This window comes from Gymnoscopelus microlampas, assembly GCF_963454915.1.
Source record: "Gymnoscopelus microlampas genome assembly, chromosome: 21".
Taxonomy (NCBI): Eukaryota; Metazoa; Chordata; class Actinopteri; order Myctophiformes; family Myctophidae; genus Gymnoscopelus; species Gymnoscopelus microlampas.
In genome coordinates, this window is record NC_139958.1 from 9,344,456 (window position 1) to 9,370,048 (window position 25,593).

General features: G+C 41.8%; 1 protein-coding gene across 4 annotated transcripts; it reads left to right on the top strand.

Annotated features, from left to right (window-relative positions):
- Nucleotides 1-78: 78 nt before the first annotated feature.
- Nucleotides 79-25,049, top strand: fsd1l (fibronectin type III and SPRY domain containing 1-like). 4 transcript variants are annotated; one of them, XM_084047031.1, is made up of 16 exons: nucleotides 79-2,273; nucleotides 2,352-2,602; nucleotides 6,044-6,139; nucleotides 6,810-6,941; nucleotides 13,211-13,312; nucleotides 13,935-13,957; nucleotides 15,571-15,692; nucleotides 16,070-16,285; nucleotides 17,002-17,100; nucleotides 18,080-18,209; nucleotides 18,306-18,338; nucleotides 21,469-21,575; nucleotides 21,667-21,736; nucleotides 21,961-22,145; nucleotides 22,812-22,900; nucleotides 23,248-25,049. In XM_084047031.1, exons 2-16 carry the CDS (start codon nucleotides 2,588-2,590, stop codon nucleotides 23,368-23,370), a joined length of 1,542 nt encoding a protein of 513 aa, XP_083903157.1. In that variant the 5' UTR covers nucleotides 79-2,273; nucleotides 2,352-2,587; the 3' UTR covers nucleotides 23,371-25,049. The 4 variants fall into 4 exon arrangements, with proteins under 4 accessions (XP_083903157.1, XP_083903158.1, XP_083903159.1 ...); XM_084047032.1 differs by having other exon boundaries at nucleotides 21,472-21,575; XM_084047033.1 differs by lacking the exon at nucleotides 18,306-18,338 and having other exon boundaries at nucleotides 23,248-25,048.
- The last annotated feature ends 544 nt before the right edge of the window (nucleotides 25,050-25,593 follow it).

Sequence of the window (25,593 nt, forward strand, 5' to 3'; positions counted from 1 at the left end):
GAGCTTGTAGATCTGCTATTTTTTGAAAAATCTTGAAAAATTTAGCAAATCTTTGAAAATATGCATTTTTTAAAGCGAACATCTTTAACTCAAATCTTTGCTTCTGGGGGGTCCCTGGAACAAAATGTTTTCAGATGGGGGTCCGCGGCCAAATACATATCATTTTGGGGGGTCCTTGACATGAAAAAGTTTGAGAACCACTGATATTAAAGCAACATACGTACGTTAAAACTGTTCTGGATTTTAGAAGACATTTTTAGAATCGCCCAGAAGCAAAGATTTGAGTTTCAAATGTTTGCCTTAAAAATATATGTCTTCAAAGATTTGCACCAATTTTCAAGATCAAAAATCAAAAATAGCAGATCTACAAGCTCATAGCGCAGCACTCGGTGCCGCGCTATGAGCTTGTATATCTGCTATTTTTGATTAGCCAAAGAAATCTTAAAATGACACACAGATGCGTTCCCGGTCTCAATGGGTTAACCCATAAATCAGCCTACTATGATCTTAAGTCATGGATTACAGGATTTATGTCTCAGCAGGATTAAGAAACATTCATTCATCTCCAGTAGGCTTGACTATACTGTAATAATGGTGTCTTTACACGTCTCGTAAACAATTGATCGTTGATTCCCAGTGGTGGTAAAAGTACTCAAATGTTTTACTTGAGTAAAAGTATCAGTACTGCAATGTAGAAATACTCTGTTGCAAGTAAAAGTCTGGAATTCAAAATTTACTTGAGTGAAAGTACCAAAGTATTGTCATCAAAATATACTTAAAGTGCCAAAAGTGAAAGTACTCATAATGCAGAATGTCCCATTTCAAGTTTTCAAAACGTATAAAAATCTTTTGAAAATAACAGATCGATACAAGCTCACAACGCGTCGAGATGCGACGTGTTGTGAGCCGAAATATATATAGGGCAGAAGTGGGTAATGTATGTTTTGTAATAATAATCAAAATCTACAAAGTAACTGTAACTAAAGTTTTCAAATAATTGTAGTGGATTAAAAGTACAATATTTGCCTCTGAGATGTAATGGAGTAAAGTATTAGAAATTGGAAATACTCAAGCAAAGTACAAATACCTAAAAATTTCACTTAAGTACAGTACTTAAGTAAATGTACTAGTTACTATCCACCACTGTTGGTTCAGATGCTGCTGCTCGAGTCCTTACTAATGCCAAGAAAGTAGAGCATATCACTTTAGTTAATTTGATTTTTACACTGACTCAGCTCTATGTCAAATCATTTAATCCAAACTATTACTGTTGGTTTATAAAGCTTTGAATGGTTTGTGGCCAAAAGTCATCTCTGATCTTGTGCCACATGATCCAGGCCTCTCACGTAATCTGGGACAGGTGACAGAACTAAACGTGGAGAAGACGGCGTTCATTTTCTTAAGTACAACATATCTGGGAACTAACACCCAGAAAAACTGCAGGTCTGCTGCAACACCCGGTGCTTCTAAATCACGGTTAAAAACCTTTTGTTTGCCGCTGCACTGTAATATTTACACTCTTATCTTTCTTTTATTGTTATACTTCTTTTGTTTTTATTGTATGTATGTCTGTGTTTATACTGTGTTCAGCGATTCCCAGATGACCTTATAATCAATTCAGAGTGTGCATGTGTGTGTGCGCGCGTGTGTGAATATCTGAATGTGCCATAATCATCATTTTAGATTTTTCAATGTTTTTTTTTTATTTTATTTTTGATTATGAATCTATGCTGTTTCACAATAAAACGTGTTCACCTTGTGACACACAAATAAGATGAGTGTATCTTTCTGTGTTCGGCTTATTATTATATAATGCATGATTTGCATTTTACAATAAGCTGTGTAGATATTAATACGTTGTGTGTAAGCCTACACAAAAAAAAAGCTAATTAAAGCTGAGCTCTGTATTCTGATAGTAATCATTACTTTGAATGTTGAATACTGGGTCTCTCCGTCTCCCCATCTCTCCAGAAACAGAAACTACATCTTCAGGACCTGGCCAGTTGCACCACCTCACACTAAGTTCAAACTTAGCCTAGTTATAGCTTAAACACATTCAATCCGGGAAAGTATCATTAAAGATTTTCACAAATTTTCACATAAAAAACAAAAAATAGCAGATCTACAAGCTCATAGCGCGGCACTCGGTGCCCCTGGGGACTCCAAATTGTGGTCCTATAAGAATGTATTGTATTGACTGTTTGTTGAAGGGTCTCTCCGTCTCCCCATCTCTCCAGAAACAGAAACTACATCTTCACGACTTGAAGACTCAGGTGGGATGCCCCCAGTACTCTCATCATAACATGCACTAGTCTGTCACTGTGTATTTGTATTTATATTCCATTTCACAGGCGCACCTTGAACGCAGCGCGCGTGCGTCCCCATTGACCAGAACGGAACGGCACGGCACGGCACGGAGGACGGAGCCCCCGGACCCACCGCCCATGCGCGGATAGACTTCAGTCCACCGGGCAGAAGCAGAAGGAAGGGGGCGGGGCGGAGGGATATTTCTCTCGTCTGTCGTTCATACTTCGTTCTCTATAAACATTTCGAAGAAAAAAAGTCCTCCGACAGAAGGATAGAGAGAATGGACGCGCAGAAGGTAAGAGAGCGAGAGAGGGAGATAGAGTGAGTGAGTGAGAGAGAGAGAGAGACACCGACCGACCAAGGGAGCGAGCGCGAGCGCGAGAGAGAGCAAGATAGGCTGAGAAGCGAGAGAGAGAGAATGTCATGAATGTCACGATATAAGTTAAAGAAATAACGTATGTTTCGCTTTTCTCATGTCGTTGCTCTCGCGATGATACGATGATGTGGCGATAAGAGTAATCAATGATGACAAGGTTCTATTTACGTCTCGCGCGCCCGGAAGTGTCGCTATAAAATTAAACTGCACCTGCTGCTGAGAGCCTTAAAGACATTAGTTAATGTAGGCTACAGTACTTTTAGTAGTAACCTATTACTTTTAGTAGTAGTAACGTTACTACTAGAACTACTACCACCACTTGCTGCTGCTACTACTATACTATATTACTAGTGTAACTTATTACTAGGCTGCCTACCATATATTTATGCTAAATGGTTAAAAAACACTTAAACACCATATGGGTAGCCACTAGCCACTGAGTCCCTCAGGGCTCAATACTAGTATCTGTTCTGTTTTCTGTTATTTTGGGGAAAGCTTTCACATTTCTGCGTGGCGTTGTGATCTGCTAACTTAGTTATTACCAGGCTACTACCAATATTTATGCTCTATAGGTTAACCACTTAAACCCCACATGGGTTGCCGCCCGGAGTTCCTCAGGGCTCAATACTAGTATCTGTTCTGTTTTCTGTTATTGTGAGGAAAGCTTTAGCTGCAAAACAGCCGATTGACAAGCTCACAATGTTGTGAAACAAAGCACATTGAATGGCCTTGTTGTTTAAATGTGCTAATAGTACAAATAAACAAACGTCCTTGCCTTAATTGGCTTACACCTGTCACCTGCGCATGTTAATGTGCCAATAAGTATTGTTTGCACAGTCACACACAGATGCAAACGCACACATGTACAGTTTGTGTACATATACTAACCGGTATAGTTAGCAGCCAGATTAACTCTTATGTAATCCATAGGATTACACACACACACACATACACACATACACACACACACACACACACACACACACACACACACACACACACACACACACACACACACACACACACACACACACACACACACACACACACACACACACACACACACAGTAGAAATGGATGTAATAGCAGTAGTCCTAGTATATTACATTATACTGGTCATTTGCATGACCTGATGTTTATTTCTATCATGAATAGGTCATCAGTGCCTGATTCTGCAGGAGCACTATCAACAGGTCCGGGGGCCACCAGGCGTCCCCTTATGGGACCCTTATGGGTTCTTCTCTATAACTCATACAATAATAATAGTAAGAATAATTAGACCAACTGATTGCTGCCCAAGTGTTCAGACTTGAACGCAGGGGGGGGGGACAGTAAGGGTTAAGTGTCTTGCTCAGGGACACCTCGACACATGTCCGTGGCCGGGAATCGAACGCTTGGACCTTCTGTTTTGTTTAAAGGTATTTTTGGGGCCTTTTCTGCCTTGTATTGATAGTATAGTAGATTGACAGGAAATGGGGAGAGAGATATGGGGAGTGACACGCAGCAAAGGTCGTCGGGATCGGGATTTTGAACCCACGACGCGCTGTCAGGCTGGCATTGCAGCCTATAGGTGCCCGGACTGGGGGTCCTTCAAAATGAATAAGGTTGAGGACCACTTCACTGGAGGGTCCATCCCCCACCACTGAAGTGTGCCGACCCCAGAGAATAGAAGGTGCACTGTATAGGCCTGTAGAGGTGGCTGGGTGGGGTGTGTGTGTGTGTGTGTGTGTGTGTGTAGGCATGGAGGTCAGTGTGTGGACATGGAAGGAAAGAGAGAGAGAGAGAGGGAATGAAAAGAACGGAAGAATAGAGTGGAACAAAGGATTAGGAGAGGAGGGGAGGGGGAGAGGTCATCTCTGTTCATTCTGTCGTTCTTCCTCTCTTTCTGTCCCACTGAAAGTGGATCTGTCCATCAGCTGAACTACTAGTAGTAATACCATTTTAATAATGTTACCATACTACTCGTAATACTACTACAGTCGATTACGGCTACTATTGCTGCTACTACTACTACAAGTACAGCACTTCTAGTATTAGTAGTAGTAGGTGGCTGCTGTGAAGTCAGCCCAAACCCTCAGGTTTAGAAACAGTAGCTTTTAAGCTCGACTTACAACACACACACACACACACACACACACACACACACACACACACACACACACACACACACACACACACACACACACACACACACACACACACACACACACACACACACACACACACACACACACAGATATTGTGTTTCAGACACCTGACTCTTGCAGCAGCAGAATGATTGGGCTGTAGGTATAGTGGGTCAGTAGAAGACGTGTGTACACGAACACACCGTAATGGAGTGGAACAACTTGACTGGCCAATCACCAGCTAACGATAATAATAAACAGCATTATTAATGATAATAATAATGATAATAACAACACTAGTAATAATAATACTATAACCTAACATTTGATTCAGTTAGAGCAGCTGTGGTAGTAGAAATGGCAGTAGCAGTAGTAGGCCTGTCATAATTATTACATAACCGTCTAATCACAATTATTTGAGATAATCGCAATGATTTTTGCAAAATCGTCAATCGTTTCCATGTTGAAAGATTTTCACACATTTTGAAATATTAAAAAAGCAGAAATAGCAGATCTACAAGCTTACAACGTGTCACTTTGTGATGCGTTGTGAGCTTGCTATATCTGCTATTTTTACATTAATCAAAATGATTAAATATGTCAATAATTTCTTTGTATATTTCAGTTATTGTGATATATGTTCCAATGTTCAATGCCAAACCCACAATTAAATTGTTAATCGCAATTATTTGAGTGACAATTAATCGTCAACTTAAATGTGTAATCGTGGCAGCCCTGAGCAGTGGTATTAATACTAATAGTAGTAATTGTAGTAGTAGTATTACTAGTGATAACAACAGTACGCCGTAATATGTTGTAACTTGTTCTCTGGCCTAGTTGGGAAGTCAACCTTAAGAGATGTGTGTGTGTGTGTGTGTGTGTGTGTGTGTGTGTGTGTGTGTGTGTGTGTGTGTGTGTGTGTGTGTGTGTGTGTGTGTGTGTGTGTGTGTGTGTGTGTGTGTGTGTGTGTGTGTGTGTGTGTGTGTGTGTGTGTGTGTGTGTGTGTGTGTGTGTGACTCATACGCCCTGGAGAATCAGGTCAGAATGTTACCCACAATGCATCATGACTTCTGTGCTCATATATAGTTACTCATATCTGTCTGCTCTTATTGCTTCTATTTGTTTCTATTTTATGCTAATTGTTTGTGTGTATTTGTGTTTGTGTGTGTGTGTGTGTGTGTGTGTGTGTGTGTGTGTGTGTGTGTGTGTGTGTGTGTGTGTGTGTGCTTCCCAGGAGGCCCTGCAGAGGATTATAGCGACGTTGGCCAATAAGAATGACGAGCTGCATAACTTCATGGAGACGCTGAGTGATACGTTGTCTGCGCTGCAGGTGAGCACAGAAAACCAGCAGTATTAGAGGTCCTGGTAGGACAGAAAACCAGCAGTACTAGAGGTCCTGGTAGGATATAAAACCAGCAGTACTAGAGGTCCTGGTAGGATATAAAACCAGCAGTACTACAGGTCCTGGTAGGATATAAAACCAGCAGTACTAGAGGTCCTGGTAGGATATAAAACCAGCAGTACTAGAGGTGGTAGGACAGAAAACCAGCAGTACTAGAGGTCCTGGTAGGATATAAAACCAACAGTACTAGAGGTCCTGGTAGGATATAAAACCAGCAGTGCTACAGGTCCTGGTAGGATAGAAAACCAGCAGTACTAGAGGTCCTGGTAGGATATAAAACCAACAGTACTAGAGGTCCTGGTAGGATATAAAACCAACAGTACTAGAGGTCCTGGTAGGATATAAAACCAGCAGTGCTACAGGTCCTGGTAGGATAGAAAACCAGCAGTACTACTGTAGAGGTCCTGGTAAGATAAAAAATCAGCAGTACTAGAGGTCCTTGTAGGATAGGCATCCAACAGTACGATAGAACCTGGTCGGATAGAAAACCTGCAGTACTATCATGGGTCCTGGTAGGAAAGAATACCAACAGCACTGGAGGACAGCATTACTAGAGATCCTGGTAGGATCGGAAACCAGTAACTTTCTGTCATACCAGGTGAATTCGTCTGAAGTAACCAGAGATCTGGAGGAGGAGTTTGACTCCTTGTTTTGCGTTCTGGCGGAGATGAAGGCGAACATGAGCGACGCCATCCGACAAGATCACACCAGAAAGGAACAGGAACTACAGGTAAGCTTACTCGTTTGGATTGGTTTACTGACCCGGTTCGGTTCAATTGTTGTTTAGGACTGGTTACTGATTTGGACCGGTTTACTTGGTCCAGGGTGAAGTAGCCTTTAGATTTGGACTTGGGAGGCTGGTCAACTGATTCCCACCCTATCGGTATGCAGCTGAGAAGGTTCTGAGTCAACAGGCATCACACCGGCTCCACACGAGCACTCACTTGGTGCGCCTGCCTAGGTTTTACGTGACTTAAATCAGTGGTTCTCAACCTGTGGGTCGGGACCCCCAGGGGGGTGCCCATATGATGTTGGGGAGGGTTCCCAGATGATCACAGTGAAGTGACAATTTAAGGACTTTTAAGACCTTTTTAATACCTCAGAAAAAAGACCATTACTGCAAAGGTGATCAACAAACTATACTATAAAAACTGGTCAAACATTGGCCAACTAGTCAAATAATATAAGAAAGAGGCAAAAATTGTGAGAATAGCCGATCTACAAGCTCACAACACCTCGCAAAGCGAGGTGTTGTGAGCTTGTAGATCTGCTATCTTCACAATATTTATCTGTGGAACCGAGTCAAACTAAATTACACTACTTCAATTCCAAGTGCTTGTTAGGTTGGGGGGTCCCCAGTTCAAATATGATTATTTTGGGGGTGTCGCGGCCTGAAAAGGTTGAGAACCACTGACTTAAATAGTCATGCATTCTTTGGTAAAACCATCCCTTTATTTCAATTAATGAATGCAAAAGATGAGAATCAGATTTCAACTTGGGTACACAGCACAGCTCACAAGGAGCATTATATGGTCTGTGCCTCTACTGCCTGCACCTCCAGGGCTCAGTACCCATGGTGATTGGGTAACCATCCAAGGTTGGCACTCTGAATGCTAGAATTCTTGATCCCATGTGATCTGATCGATTGTGCTCCAGCTCACGATTTGATTGGTCGTGCTCAAGGGTGATACTTGCAGTTGTGTGCAAGAAGTACTCAGATATTTTACGTAAGTAAAAGTAGCAATACCACAATATAAAAAATACTCTGTTACAAGTAAAAGGCCTGTGCTCAAAATGTTACTTGAGTAAAAATACAAAAGTATTTACTATTGGCATCAAAATATACTTAAAGTACCAAAAGTAAAAGTACTAAAATGTTTGAAAATAGCAGATCTACAAGCTCACAACGCGTCGCGATGTGTTGTGACCTTGTAGATCTGCTATTTTCAAAAAGCCCATGTATAAAATAGGGCTAAAGTGGTTAATGTATGTTTTATAATATAATAATTTATATCGTCAAAGTAACTAGAAACTAAAGTTTTCAAATGATTGTAGTGGAGTAAAAAGAACAATATTTGTCTCTGAGATGTAGTGGAGTAGAAGAAAAAGTATTGAAAATTGGAAATACTTGAGTAATTGTACTTAGTTACTTTCCACCACTGGATACTTGCGTAGCCTGGCAGGCCGACCAGCCTCCAAATAAATGTCTAAAGGCAACTTCACCCTAAAACGGTTTGCTGACGTGTTCCTTGTGTTGACCGGTTTACAACAATCTGGGTTACTGGTGCTTACTTACTCTTGTTGACTGACTGACTGGTTTCAGTTTTATTGTCTGGTTACTGATTTGGAATGGTTTTCTCATTAGTTACTGGTTAACTGGTTTAACTGACCCCTTATTGGTTTGGATTGTTTTCCGGACTGAGTGACTGGTTACTGGTTACTGGATCAGAATCAGGTTTATTGTCACATCACAGGTTTACAAAGTAAAAAAGTGGGTGAAATTCACTTTCGTACATCGTTCCCATCGCAACGTTATATCCATAGAAAGGGGGGGGGGGGCAAGTGGGAAGGCATGGTGGTGGTTGTTTTTACAAACTGGTACTTGTTCACTGGGTGTTGACAGGTTTACTGGTTGACTGACTGTTTATTGACTGGTTTAATAAACTCCAAAACTCCATCTCTGGAGTTGTCAGAGGAGCTACTGATTATCTGAACTGTTATCTCTGCCAGGATATCATGTATCTAAGTGTGTGTGTGTGTGTGTGTGTGTGTGTGTGTGTGTGTGTGTGTGTGTGTGTGTGTGTGTGTGTGTGTGTGTGTGTGTGTGTGTGTGTGTGTGTGTGTGTGTGTGTGTGTGTGTGTGTGTGTGTGAGACATAATACATATATAGAAACACATACTGTATACATTATGTCTTCTAGCAGAAGGAGAAAGAGAAGAGAAGGAACAGTTTGTTTGTTCGTAGGTCCTAGCACTTTAGGTGAAGGTGCTGTAGATATGTTCTCACTCCAAGGTTATAAACCTCTACTTACAGTACAAGCAAGTCTGTGTTTCTGTGCACGCTTTAAAGTGACAGAAACTGGTGTGTGTGTGTGTGTGTGTGTGTGTGTGTGTGTGTGTGTGTGTGTGTGTGTGTGTGTGTGTGTGTGTGTGTGTGTGTGTGTGTGTGTGTGTGTGTGTGTGTGTGTGTGTGTGTGTGTGTGTGTGTGTGTGTGTGTGTTTGTTTGTTTTTGTGAATTAATAACCATAGTGAAATCCTCCCTCTTGGCTAGTCCTGCAAAGCTACGGACGGGAACTAGCCAGCCAGGCTTATAGGATCTAGACCAGCTATTGTCAAAGTAGGGTACACCCAAGGGGTACGTGGATAGATCTACGTGAAATAAATCTACGTGAAATAAATCTACGTGAAATAAATCTACGTGAAATAAATCTACGTGAAATAAATCTGTGATTTACCTTCCCAAGCGGTCATGTTGAATAGCTGACTGCAGTCTTGTTTCCAAAAATAAAAGGCAGCGCGGAAAAAATGGGACCCTCTACATTTCTGTGTTTTTTTTCTTCTTCACGTCGTTTGGTGCCCCCCCAAAGGTTGGTGCCCTGTGCCCTATCCAACAGGCCCCTCAAGCCTGTTGGATAAGCCACCACTGATGATGCCGGCTGATTGAGTCACAAGAAATTCAGCTTGTCAAATCAGAAGCAGCATGTTGCTATGTATTTATGATCACACAAACACATTGCTCACACCAAGCTGCCATTGTAACTTTATACACATGTCACCCCCCCCACCCCACACACACACACACACACACACACACACACACACACACACACACACACACACACACACACACACACACACACACACACACAAATTGCACACAGTCTAGTGATATGTGAGTCCGTCACCTAACAGCTTGCGAGAGGATGAAAAAAAGAGAGCGAGTGAATGGGAGAAAGGCAGGGAGAGTGTAGACCTATGTATTTAATATTTCTATATATGTATACGATGTCATCTATAAAATATAATAGGTTGACATGCTATGTAAACGGTAAACAGTCTCCGCTCACTGCGTTGATGTTTGCTGTGGAAACGGCAGTCCGTCGCAGCTCAGTGGCTTGGTGTGGTGTGGACTGTCCAGTTTTATAACGTTGCAAACCACAGCTTTTGCCATTCCGTTGCGAGCTGCAACACGGCTCATTAGGCCTACAATAACTGTCGCTGACAGTGTATGAATCACACAGGGTCCTTGCATTTTTGCTGGTACATAATCCCGCCTACACAATCCATTAATTATGTTTATACCCTTTAAGACCGGGAATGCATATGTGTAATTTTAGAGTGCCGTGCTATGAGCTTGTAGATCTGCAATAGAATTGCACAAATCTTCACGATTTAAAGAGAAAAAGCAGATCTATCTGCTATTTTTGAATAGCGAAAGAAATCTTAAAATGACACAGATGCGTCTTAATGGATTAAAGGAAAGAAACTCTGGTTTAAATTTTAAATGAATTATTTTGCAGATTATTGAGTGCATGCAGGGCACACAGGTTGCTGCCATGCAAAAGCCACAATTGCAACCTTGAATCAGCGAGTCGCTTGTTATATTTCCCCCCAGACAATGATTAGATGTATTGTGATGGAAGTATTCTCTCGCTTCATCTCATGCGCTCTCGTTGTCATTTCGCCCTCTCTCTCGCATGCATGCACACGCACACATGGTGTAACCTCGCATCAGCTGATGCCCTCTCTGTAACAATCTATGCTAATCTATGCTCAATTTAAGAAGATAAAAAAAGAAAACGTTTTTTATGTGGTGCTGGGGCTCAGCAGGAAAGTCTCAGGAGGTACTGTACATCATTGGTTCTCAAAGTGGGGTCCGGGGACCCCCAGGGGTACTTGAGGGGGTTCCAGGGGGTCCCCAGCTAAATTATGGATAGGAACCAAAATACCAAATGGACCCTTATGGGTCTGTAACTCTGAAAGTGTACAAATGGAACCAAATGGACCCTAACGGGTCCATTTGGTTCCATTTGTACACTCTCAGAGTTACATTAACATTGATTTTACAATATGAATTGGGGTCCCAGAGATAGAAATGCCATTAAATGTACTGTACGTAGCCTAAAGCATGTCAAACTGGGGGTCCTTGAAATTAAAATGGTTGAGAATCACTGCTAGAGCCATAACAACAATCTTCTCTTATGGGGGGTCCCTGACATATCTTTTCAAATGGGGGTCCGCGGGCTAATAAGTGTCAATTTGGGGGTCCTTGACGAGAAAAAGTTTGAGAACCACTGCTGTACCTGACTTAAAGGTTTGATAACCACTGATGTAGACCAGTGGTTCCCAAACTGGGGGTCCCCAAATTATTTGGGGGGGGTCCCCAGATGATTAGCTTAATGTGCAACATTGTTTTCCGAGTCAAACTAAATGTAAAGCCTATGCAATTTCAAGTGCTTGTCAGGGTGGGGGGGGGGTCCCCAGTTCAAATATGATTATTTTGGGGGGTCGCGGTCTGAAAAATTTGGGAACCCTTGATCTAGACTATTAACTAGACAATTACAACACTCCTGTCCCTGCAGGCTTATGGGAAGTACCAGTACTAGCTAATAACAGATATGCAAAATAATTCTGACGTTAGATTAATAAGCAATATTTTCATTCATCACCCCAAATCTCAAGAGTCTTAATGTCTGCACACATTCAACTACTGAAGTCCGAGCTGTTCTAAGGCAGTCTTTTGCCCCTTTTAAAGAGCTAGACTAGAGGTTCGGGCCGCTGGCCCTCACACCTATACGTGTGAATCATGTACAGTTGCCGAACGAGCATGCTGCATTTGAAAATAACATGTTTTGGGTTATTCGATCAGGACATCCCTACTTGAACTCAACGTTAAATAATTATGTCATACGGGTTTATGAGTTGAGAGACCAGTCTGTCTCTTTTCTCTATCTCTCCATCTCTTGTTGATTCACGCACGCACGCACGCACGCACGCACGCACGCACGCACGCACGCACGCACGCACGCACGCACGCACGCACGCACGCACGCACACACACACACACACACACACACACACACCTGAGGTCTCTTTCCTGGTCTGTCTGTCTGTCTGTCTGTCTGTCTGTCTGTCTGTCTGTCTGTCTGTCTGTCTGTCTGTCTGTCTGTCTCTCTCTCTCTCTCCCTGTATGTGTGCATAATCTCTGCGTGAAAGCCTAACACTTATGTTTCAAACCTACCCTTTGATTAACTTACTGGTAATACAAACATAATTAACACAAGGAATCAGCGATCAAACGTTGCAGATAATACGGAACATTGAATCACAGCAACCTTGAGATCAAGATGGGCTACGATGTTTGTAGGTAGACATTCCAACTGCATTCATTCCTATTGTTAGGGCATGTCTCCTGGTACAGATTTGCACTCTACTGAGCGCACCGTTCTAGTTGACTGACCGGGTTACTAGTCGACTGACTGCTTGCTTTACTGACTGTCAGTGGGTTTCCTGTCCGTAAAAGCAGCTGGCACAGTGCAGGGAGCAGCTCTGGAGTTGTGTGGGGAGCTGCTGCAGTTCTGACTCTCATTCACTGGTTTACTGTAAACCAGCCATTCCCTGCCTCAGAGCACCTCCCAGTGGGGTGCGGAGCTACTGGCCAAATAGTTTCAAGGCAGCGTGTGCCTGAGCAGAGCACGATTTCCAGAGCGCACACCTACAGTACCGCTCTGAAGTTCCTGGCCTATAGCCTGCCCTCTGGTCTGTCCTTGTAACATTCCTTGGCCCACTGAGCCTTTTTAACTCCTTCTGTAAAGCCTGCAGTGCCACGTGCAATGTCTTCTCGTTCAACAGCGCTATAATAGTGCCGTTTGATCCAGGGCTTGAGTTCTTGACTGGTTTGCTGACTTGTATACTGGTTTACTGACTGGTTTACTGATTTGTATACTGGTTTACTGACTGGTTTACTGACTGTTGGTTGGTGTGTTTAATCTCCGTAGAAGCAGCTGGCGCAGAGTAGAGCGGCGCTGGATTCTTCAGAGGAGCTGCTGAACTTCGCCAATGGCACCCTCCTCTTGAAAGACGAAGAGGACTTCTCCCAGGTCTATAGATCCTTTTATGAATCCGGATTGATTAGATCCTCTGATCGATTTCGAATAAGCCTTCCATCTCATCGGTTCAACTGCCGCAGATGTGTCTCTCGGCCAATGAGACGAGCTGCAGGCCGCTGAATACGTCCTCCGTTTCCCCCTTTCTTGATTTTTGTCCTTTTGATTTCCACCGAATGCTAACGCCGCTAGCGATAACCTTTCACCCTCCACAGCTATGGCTGCACTCTTCCCTCTCTCTCCCCCTCTCCATCTCCCCTCTCTCTACTCTCTCTCTCTCTCTGTTTATCTCTATCCCCTTATGCCCCCCCTCTCACCCTATCTCCTCTCTTCTCAATTTAGTTAATTTGACTTTATTGATTGATTCGGCTTTGTTCGTAAGATGACAGGTCGATGACGGATTATCGTTCGCCCTGAATTGTACGAATTTAATTCTGGGAGCACACTCCCAGTTTGACGACGGGGATCCATGGTGGTCCGCATCTATCCCTGCTGTGACTGTAACTTTTTTTTAAAATAACTACTCACTTTCTGTCTACTAACAACAATTTACTTTTCTCTCTTTTTCTTTTTGTGCAATCTTTCCTTTTTCTTCTCCTTCTTCTTCTTCCCCAAGGCTGCGAGGCAGATCAAAGATAGGTACGGTATCTCCTTTTGAATACTTCTTGTCTCTCTCTTGCTGGTAGAAGTTGTGTCGTAGTTTCCAGGTCGGCCCCCGGACAGAAGTATTCAGTAGATGCTGATCATCAGCCCATTTGTACCATGAGGTTTTGTGGTAACAAAGATCCATGGCGGCCACTAGATGCCTTTCTATTCTAACCATTTCCCACCCAAAATCCCACCGGTACTGATTTTACATTTGAGAAAATGTACGAACAAAAAACGTTTGTGTTCGAAGCCACGGAAAAGACGCATTTATTTGTTGATTGATGGATTTATTTCCAATCTTTCAGACTTTTGTAGTTTTGTTGAGTTTTGTTGGTTTTCATTGTCTTGTTGAGTTTAAAACCCATTTCATGCCATCCTTATTAGTTTTTTCCTACATCTTTTTTTGTGTTATAAATCCGGAAAACAATCCATCTATGTACCAAAAGTCTTACAGAATAGTGAGAGTGCACTTCGATATCGTTATAAACCATAATCCATTATTGACCAATTATGTTTGTTTATAATAACATTATAGTATCAAGTTAAATCAAGAAATCATTTGAACAAAATAATAATAATAATTATTTGTAGTATGATAATATAATGAACACGACCACACATATATATTTTAGAAAATATCTTAGGAATACATTGTATTGTAAAATGATTTGTATATTAAAAATATACATATGCTGATATATGTATATGTGTATACATACTTTCACATATACATACATAAATACAAAGTGTAATTTTGCTTTGTGCGTGCAAATGCCCATGCATGTGGCATTGGGAGGCTGCTAGCTTTTGCTGTGGTGCTAACTGGCTAGCTACAGAGCATGCTAATCTATTTTGTGTTACTCTTATTTTATTCTATTCTATTTTATTCTCTTATCCTTCTTTTATCCTTCTGTTCTATTTCTGTTCTACATTGTAGTGATTCTATTTGACTCAATTATATTCAGTTTTATTCTATGGTAGTTTTCTGTTAGACTATTCTATTCTACTATATGCTGTTTTATTCTAATATACTAGGAGTTACACTCTTTTTAATTCTATTATACTCCAGTGGTTCTCAAAGGTTTTCATATCAAGGACCGCCAAATGTATACGCATTTGGCCGTGGACCCCCATCTGAAAATATTTTGTGCCAGGGACCATGATTTATTTCAAGATGGTTCAAGATTTTTAGCTCACAACGGGCCACATTGTGATGCGTTGTGAGCTTGCAAATCGGCTATTTTCAAATAGCCCATGTATATATAGGGTTAATCCGATTGTGATACTACTGTTGTTAACACATTTTGCTTAGGAACCCTACAAGGATCCTTAGAGGTCCCCGGACCATTTTGAGAACCACTGCTATATTAATTTCTACCATAATCCATTGTGTTCTATTATACATGATCCTGTTTGACTAGTTTAATATACTCTTTTATATTCAATTTTCTTCTATCATACTATTAGTCTGCTCAAATCTATTGTGTTCAGTTCTACTGTTATTCTACTGTGTGCTGTACTTGTCCATTCTGCTCCGCTCTATTCTATCCCATTATATTCTACTCTGCTTTATTGCATTCAATTCTATTGGATTTATTCAACAGGGTTACCATGGCGCCCGCCTTCCGTTTGACAATGAGGCCGACGGCTTCTGCGAGTCTCAGTCACCTCACAGTAGATTTCAGAATAGAACAACGTCTTCTACAGGGTCTCCATTTTCTACCTGGTATTTATTATTATTTATTAGCTTTTTTACCCCCATTTTTTCCTCACCCAATTTAGTCGTTCTGCCAATTTGAAAATAGCCGATCTACAAGATCACAATGCGTCGCGATGCGATGCATTGTGAGCTCGTAGATCGGCTATTTTCAAATGATTTTTTATTTTTTTAACTTGTGAAATGGGACATTCTGCATAATGAGTATACTTTTACTTTTGGTACTTAAAGTACATTTTTATGCCAATACTTTTGTACTTTTAGTCAAGTAAATTTTGAATAAATCAAATATATAAATGATAGGAATGTCTTCTGCTGTGACTTCATTTTCTACCTGGATTCTCCTCCATTATTATTGTTTCAAAAGCTTTGTCTTTCTGTCCCAGTTCCCAGAGCTCCAGAGATAGACCTTTCAGAGTGTGTTGTGAGCGACAACATGGTAACGGTTGCCTGGCGATCGCCCCCTGGTGGCGACGAGAGCAAGGTGGACCAGTATGAGCTGGAATACCGCAAGACGGACCACGAAGGGCTCGCACGAGTCCGAGACCAGAAGCCCTGGGAGACGATAGAAGACATCAGGACCACTCAGCACTCACTAACAGGTAATAGTGTATAGTATATATAGTATATACATACACATATGATACATATACATACGTATCGTTGCTGTCAGGCAGAAACCTCTTATCTCCATTTCTTTTTGTGTTTTTTCTTAAATTAATACCCTACTTCAGTGGTTCTCAACCAGTGGTCCTTGAGGGGGTTCCAGGTGGTCCCCAGATAAATGATGGAGAGTTGGAAACTAAATGGACCTTTATTAGATCTTTAAGTCTTGAGAGCGTAAAATGAAACCAAATGGACCCCTACGGGTCCATTTGGTTTAATTTTACGCTCTCAAGAGTTGAATTATTGTTAAACATCTACATGACTTAATTAAAGAATTGTTATTTTGATCAACGTTTGCCTGTTATCTCTCCTAATGGTACCAACATCAATACAGCATGGATGGAATTGTGGACATAATCGTGTCCAACGATAACAAAATATTCGAAGTCTTGGGTCTGAGAGGCTAAATCTCATCAAACGGTGGTCCGTGGCTCAAATCCCGAATAAATAATGGCCCTTGATATGAAAAGGGTTGAAAACCACTGCCCTACTTGCGTTTTGAGCTTTGAGATCTGCTGCTTTTGCTATTTTTGAATTTGAATCCTGAAAACCAACAGTTTTTCTGTCGGTTTCCACCCGACAGAGACGATATGATAAACAAACGCATATAAATATGACAAATATGTGAATGTCTCTCTCCCTCTCTCTCCAGGTCTCAAGTTCGATTCCCGCTACATGAACTTTCGAGTCCGAGCACGGAACAAGGCAGCAGCCGGCGACTACTCTGACCCCGTTACCTTGGAAACCAGAGGTCGGCTCTAGTTCTTTTTTTCTTTTTCGTTGTTGCTTGAAAGTGCTTGGAAGTGTTCTCGGAAGCGCTTGATGGTGCTTGAACTGCACTTTGATAACAAAATATTTTGGGTCTGAGAGGCTAAATCTCATCAAATGGTGGTCCGTGGCTCAAATGCCAAATAAATAATGGACCTGGATATGAAAAGGGTTGAAAACCACTGATGTACGGCATATGAAAGCATTTTTGTCAGTGCTTGTTTAAAGTTCTTGAAAAAGACATCTGATCAGTTTTGCAAGAGAATTCACTGTTGACGGTGCTTGATAGGACTTAGCTCTTTTAAAAGACTATGCCAGGTGCTTTAAGTTGTGAAAGCGCCTGTCAGTTCTTGAATGTGCTTGAACAAAATGTTGGAATTGAACAATTTAGAATAGATACAGTAAATTTGATTAAGTGAGGTCAATGTTTATGGTGCTTGAAAGTTATTTGCTCTTAAAGGGATAGATCACCCACAAAATGACTTTTTTTCCCTATCGATTAGTTTCCCCATGGAGACTTGAATTGTTGGATATTCTTTTGTTTTTGTCGCATTCCTAAGCCAATAATTTCATGACCGGCAGCGGTTCCGGTAGGAGACACAAAGAGTCTCCTTTGTGTCTCCTACCGGAACCGCTGCCTACTGGTCCGCTGGCCATCAAATTATTGGCTAGGGAATGCGACAAAAACAAAAAAATATTCATGAATTCAAGTCTCCAAGGTGTGTTTGTAAGACCTCTCTGTGGTGCTTGTGAAAGCACTAAAGCACTATGTGCTTGAACAGATGGCTGGAATTGATTAGTTTAGCAAAATTGTATTAAGAGATGTCAACATTGACAGTGCTTTAAAGTTATTTTCTTTTGCGTTTGTAAGATGTGTGTGAACGCAACTATAAGGAATCGCACTTTGGATCCACTTTAGAAAGTGATTGAAATTCCTTGTTTTCTGTCTCTCCGTCACACAGCACTCAACTTCGTCTTCGACGCCTCATCCAGCCACGTCAACCTGAAGGTCGAGGGCTCCTCCGTGGAGTGGGACTCCCAGGGGGTGAAGGGTCAGGAGGGAAAGGTCAAAGGCAAAGAGAACAAGGGCAGGTGAGTCGCTTTCCTTGAAAAGAACCCTTCCCTCATTTAGTCACTCTTGTTTCCTTGTTGACATTTGACGTCTTCATTCTGTTTGTCCCTGAACAGCGCCCTCCTTACCAATCTGAAGAACACGTCCAGGTGAACCCTTTAGAACCTTAGTGTGACCTCTGGTGTGGCCCCTGACCTTTCTTAGCCCTCTAGCTAGCATGTGACGTGGCGGTATTTCACAATACATTAAAGGAACCTGTTTGGGCTTGACCTCATCTCCTCCGTTCGTGCTCATGATTGGACAGCACCATTGGAACGAGTCTTGGACTCTGATATTATATACGTATTGCTCGTCCGTTCGTGAAACTCCTTAGCAGTCGCATTTCACATTCGCATTTCACATTGTTCAAATACCACCCAACAAGATGGGTGATAAATATTGTGAAAATATTCAGGGGCTTATTTCCTTGCCTTACTGGCAGTGTGCTCAATAGATTTGGCGCTGATCTGTTCAGTGGTTTGCGAGATTACAGTCAGACAGTCACACACACACACACACACACACACACACACACACACACACACACACACACACACACACACACACACACACACACACACACACACACACACACACACACACACACACACACACACACACAGATACACACAGACCCTAGATGCCACACAATAAAGAAAATCGCGGTATTTTTGTATACACCGACGGTAGCTCCCCCTGTAAGGGTATGGGAATGATATAGTGGAGGACCCTGGAGCCTTTTCCTGCTGAGTGATCGACAGGTGTCTCACAGTGTTCCTTTACTGCCATATCTGTATTAACATACGCCTGGGGGCGAGATCTGTCCGCGAACAAAAACACGCCTCAGGCTGAGAGCAGATGAATGCGGCAGTCTCCAAGTGAGTGCTTTCCGCCATTCAGTGGCAAATACAACAAACCAGCAAATCGAATGTACACAGAGGTGAGGTTGCCGAGGGAGTGGCCCCAGGGGTTCCTTTAATGTAGCTGCTATGCGGTTTTGTCATTCTTTTATCTTTTAGCTGAAGCCATGTTTCAAAAAGCCGGATGATCGGGTCGCGTCTTTGTAAATGTTCGACATTGTGAGTCACTAAACACCGCTGTGGTTGTCTATATCCTTCACATGAACAAGAAAGTATTGGTCAGAAGTGACCAGGACTATACACATAGGGCAAATTTGCACAACTAAATTGAGAGAAAAACTATTTGGGTTTAGTCTTGGAACCAAGTTGTAAAGACCCCCCTGGGCCCCCAGGATCCTGGCGAATGACATCTCTTTTGGGATTTTGATGAGGGAGAACAGAGGCCCAGGTTTGCCACTCTTGCGCTATACACCATCATCAGGCAGAGGCACGTTTTGAGGCCTGTTCTCCAAGCCTAACATTGACATTTTCACTTTTTCAGTGAATACAAATTAGAAACCGACTGAGAACCCTCCGCAGATAGACTAACCCCCAGAAAAGGGGGCCATCCCTATGTTCCCCGGGTTCTACGTTCCCGGTGTTCTATGTTCCCCACTTAACCTTAGGGTTAGGGTTAGAGAGGACCAATCTCATATTTGGATTTAGGAAGCTGTTGATTTGTGGAAATAGGTTGAAGGTGAGGGGTCTGGGTTCTCAGATGGACCGGGACATTTGTAAAGCTGATGAATAAGTCCAACCACAATCTTGTGTACAGAACCTCCAGAAGGGGATCGACTGTTAAAATGTAAATACATTTAATCCAGTTTAAATCCAGCAATTTGGTTGATTTGTTTATTTTGGGGTTCTTTCTACACACTAAGCTGTATTATCGTGCCTAATTGCAAATACTTTGATTGATCAAATTGGGTGACGTCTCACGTTTAAAAGTTGCTCAAACACACCGCTCAGACTGTTGGGACAGGCGTTGTTCTGCGGCTGCGTGAGAGGAAATAACTCTCCTTACCATACTTTGCGAATATGTGGAAGAATGACCCCTTTTTCCATGAGAATTAGCTCGTACTATATGCGTGTCCTTTAAAAATGGGAAAACCTGCAAAAAGTAGGCGGTTGAGTCCTTTCCCACTGCCAGTATATGAGTTTACCTTTCTGTCTTTCTGTCATCTGTCTTGACCCAGACCATATTGGAACAAAACTCAAACATGTCCACCATTACAAATAAAAGGATGTCTGTCATCATATCAATCGTGACATTGTTTGCAAGAAATAAGTGTGTTCCATAAAATCTTGCGATCTTGCAGTACCTGCAAGTCTCTTTCTCTCTCTCTCACTCTCTCTCTGCTCTTCATATGCTCTGATTTGGCCGGGATGAACAGCCAAACAGAGCTCTCCGGCTCCTTACAAACATTGCCACCAATTCAGCATACTAAGACAGGTGATCAATCCTGACTAATGTCGGACACACCGCACACACTCGTTTGTCTGCCACAGATACCCTTCAATGACAATTGGCCGACATCAGCTTGGGGTTTAAGGGCTTATACACACACAAAAGGATGAAAGGGAGAAGAGAAAAGAAGGACAAAAGATTCCTTTTGCCTTCGCTTCACAATGATCTCATTGGCTCTTGCTGCCCTGTCTAATTCCGGTCTGAGATAGGATTCGAAAAAGCATTGTTTTTCTTTCTTTCTTTTTTTTCTTTAATGGTTCCCGCTTTTTTGGATAAAAAAAAACCCCGAAATGAATAATAATAATGAAATAAAATATAATAATAAATAATAAATACAAACGTGAAACTACAATAAAACATTTATTTATGACATTTCTATTTGCATATGAATACAAAGTAAATACAAAAATGTTGTATTAAATTAATAAAGAATACCGTAATTGATTTGCGACTCAAGGCGACAGTTGTTTCAAGCTTAACGTTTAATGCTTGATGTTTAACGTTTAGCTCTTAACGTTTAAAGCTTTGATGTTTAACACTTGCTTAACACTTACCACTTTTATATATTATGTGCGTTTTTGTTAGCCAAGGGCTAACATTTCTCTCCTCATCCCTACAAATTGTGGCTTATTAGCATTACTGATATTAGCATCGTAGCATATTAGCATTGCTTTTGAGAGGAATGTATTTTTTTTTATTTTACATTTCTTTCCCTTTTTTCTTTTCAGTTTACTTGACTTGCAAAAAAAATAAAAACTTTTTTTTTTTTTTTTTTTTTTAAGTCCAAGGCACCTGGGCCTCAAGACACCCTATCACGTGCTAACTTCTGACCTTTTGACCCATTCCAAACCCCACCCCCCACCCCTGGGCAAGAAGCGGGACCCCATCACCCAAGAGGACGGCAGTGACCCGTTCGCCAGCAACGAGAGGAGGAGGTGGTGCCCGTGATCGCTTCACAGGAGAGTCGTACACAGTCCTCGGTATGAAGGGGAAACCTTATCTGTCTGTCTGTCTGTCTCTCTCGATCTCCACACCATAGTTTATTCTGACTATGTGTCTCTGCCCTTCCAGGAGATACCAGTATAGACTGTGGTCAGCATTACTGGGAGGTTCGTCCTTATAAGGACTGCAAGTCCTACAGGTACTACCACTATACTACTACTACTACTACTATAGTACTAATATACTACTACTATACTACTACTTCTTCTGTGTGTGTGTGTGTGTGTGTGTGTGTGTGTGTGTGTGTGTGTGTGTGTGTGTGTGTGTGTGTGTGTGTGCGTGTGTGCGTGTGCGTGTGCTCGTGTCTTCTTCCTCGTCCATCGTTTTCCCCCCACAAAAAAATGTTTTGTGATCTGGTTGCAGCGTGGGTGTGGCCTACCGGAGCCTAGGCAAGTTCGACCAGTTGGGGAAGAGCGGTGGGGCGTGGTGTATCCACGTCAACCAATGGCTACAGACGAGCCTCGCCGCCAAACACAACAACAAGACCAAGAGTCTGGATGCCTCAGCTGTCCCCGAGCAAATTGGAATCTACTGCGACGTGGACAGCGGTAAAAAAAAAACCTGCTATGATTAAGGAGAATTATCAGGCCCTGTCACGTCAGGCCCATCTCGCAGCACTGAATGACAGGGCTGTCATGGCCCTGTCATGTTACCATGGTAACATGTTTCCATTCCTGACTGTCACACAGTGCTGTGAGAGGGGCCTGATGTGACAGGCCCTGTCACAGCCCTGTGACATGATACCGACCATGATACTAACATGATACTGACCATGATACCGACATGATACCGACATGATACTAACCATGATACTGACCATGATACTAACCATGATACTAACCATGATACTGACATGATACTAACCATGATGCTGATATTATTGATACCGACATGATACTAACCATGATACTGACATGACAGTATCATAGTCAAACCGCACATTAATGAACATTGAACTAAAGTTACTAAAATTGAAACATTAAACTTTGAACAGTCTTTAATTTCAACAGAGAATTTAACATTAATTATTCAACTGAACACTGACATTGAACATTTAAACATTAAATACAGAACAAACATTTAATAAATGTTAAACATTTATTAAAATATACTCCACACATGTCTCTCTCTGTCTGTCTGTCTCTCGCTCTCTGTCTGTCTGTCTGTCTCTCTCTCTCTGTCTCTTTCTCTCCCTGTCTCTCTCTGTCTCTCAGGTCTTCTATCGTTCTATAATGCTGAGACCAAACAACTCCTTCACTCGTTTAAAGCCAAGTTCAACCAGCCTCTCCTTCCAGCCTTCACGGTCACTTAATACATTTTATTTTTGATATTTTCTAAACATATTGTAAACATATTTGTAAATGTATAACAGTAAAAATAACCTTTTTTTGCATATTTTCTCGTAAAAGTATTGGTAGATAATAGTACAGCTAATTATTTATTGGAAAAGTATTTGTGTGTGTGTGTGTGTGTGTGTGTGTGTGTGTGTGTGTGTGTGTGTGTGTGTGTGTGTGTGTGTGTGTGTGTGTGTGTGTGTGTGTGTGTGTGTGTGTGTGTGTGTGTGTGTGTGTGTGTGTGTGTGTGTGTGTGTATATGTATGTGTGTGTGTTTATCAATGTATTCATATTTTTTTCTTTGTTTGTGTTGCAGGTATGGTTCGGCGGTTTGGCATTGCTAACTGGACTCCAAGTTCCCAGCGGGGTGAAAAGCTTACAGAAAACAGAGAATGGACTGACCGGATCCAACAGCAGCCTCAACAGCATGCCACAGTAGCCCCCCCCACGCCCCCTCCAAAGAAACCCATCCAGACCACACACCCCTAAAACCCCCACCAGACCACACACACACACCCCTAAAACCGCACCAGACCACAGCCCCAAAACAGCGAAGCAGAAAGACGCAGCTTGACCAATCTGCTGTTGGCATCATCTTTTGAAATGGTAATATCACAATACATATCCGCTGGAAGAAAGGAAAAAAACAATGACCATGAAAAATGGAAAATAACCCTTTTTTAACAATGTGGATGGCTATCGTTCTATTCATATGCAATACTAGCTATCATGCCAGCTACCATTCTCCATCGAAAGCAATATTAGTTACTAGCGGGCAGGGCTACAACGTCTGGGAAGGTACTGCATCCCGTTTTGGCCAATGGGACCAGAGGTGGACAATCCGGGCCACATCGAACAAAGTCACACAACTTTAAGGAGCTCCCAAGATGAACTTTGTCTCTCTCTCTCTCTCTCTCTCTCTCTCTCTCCTCCCCCCTCTTTGACTGATTCATTGAATACTTCATTAACATGTTTAAGAACAGTATACCATTATAGTAAAAGAAAATCTCTGCAAAAAGGATGACACAGAAAGCCCCATGGGGCTTGTTTCCATTGTTGTCCATTGTGCTCAATTCATACACTACATACAATATATTACATATCGGTAGCCTCGCGTGGCCAGACAATATCACACGACACATCTGCCGAGGGCTAAAGTGCAATGCAATTTTGCAAAGGCAGATTCGTCTGGAACCAGGCTAACATATCGGTAACGACTCCAATAGCAGCTAAAGATATCGCTTCTGTCGGGTGGAAAGCTCATATGTCCAAAAGTGTTGCTTTTCAGGTTTCAAATAAAAAAATAGCTAAAGTAGCAGATGGACAAGCTCAAAACACGTCGCTTCGTGCCACGTTTCGAGCTTGTAGATCTGGTACTTTTGATGCTTTTGTGTGACGCTGAAGTATGATCAAGTAGGGCATTAATTTATGAAAAAAACACAAAAAGTTAAAATATGGAGATAAGAGGTGTCTGTGCGACAGCAACGATATATTTACACAAAAATTAGGGCTGGGGAGCGGGGTGCAGAGGATGCCACTATACCGAAGGGGGCTCCTCACGTCACGTGGAGCTCGCTGGGGGAGGGGATAGAATTGACAGCCATGTCCTCAAAGTGTCCTCTCTCCTTGCGTGTCCAACCGTTACTTTTCAGGAACCGCAAAAAAAGAATCTGTGTTCCACAGGATCCAATGTATTTGGTCACAAGCTCTTCTTAATACCTTTTCATTGGTTAGATATAAAAACCCACAGACAGACTTAACCGCGTTCCACCTGCCCCAACCTGTCCCTGTTTTGGGCATGTTGTTATACAGTAGGCGACAATTTTAAACATCTCTCTCTCTCTCTCTCTAGGTCATCCTCAGACGAGCCCAAAACATGATTTTTCAAAATAGTGAAAATAGCAGATGTACAAGCTCACAACGTGTCACATCACCACGTGCTGTTGGCTTGTATATCGTTTACTTTTGCTACTTTTGTGTGACACTGTGATATGATAAGTATAAAATGGGTAATTCATTTATATGAAAGAAACGAAATATGGAATGATGATAAAAAGATGAAATATGGAGATACTGTACGGTTTCTGCCCTGCATATTATATATATATATATATATATATATATATATATATATATATATATATATATATATATATATATATATATATATATATATATACAGTATATCAGCAAGTTAACTGAGAGGAGAGAAAGAAATCTTTTAGCTACAGACTTTAATCCCAAAGAGAAAAACATTCATCTACGTTATTTTTTATTTTTTACTTTCAATCTTTGTATTTTCATCCTTAAACTCTCATCCATCCGCCTCTCATTATGTTCTTCCAAGTCATTTCTCTGTTTTCCCAGTGTTATAGTTAGGACGTGTTATTCCTGAGTTGATTTTTTGGAGCCTTGTTTTACGTTTCTTTATGGGGGTGGATGGTATGTTTCTGTTTCCCATACAATTTCATGTGTCGGGGTCCTGTGTTTCCGGCCGGCATTAGGGGGAAAGGTGTTCTTTGGATTACTTTCCAAGATTTCGCCCCTGTAGTTAAATTGTTCCAGTTCCCACTGCCACTAGGAAATTAAGGGGGCGCCAAAGTCAAAACATCATAAAGTTGATGGTAACACTGTTTAAAGAAAGAATAAGAACATGAGCAAT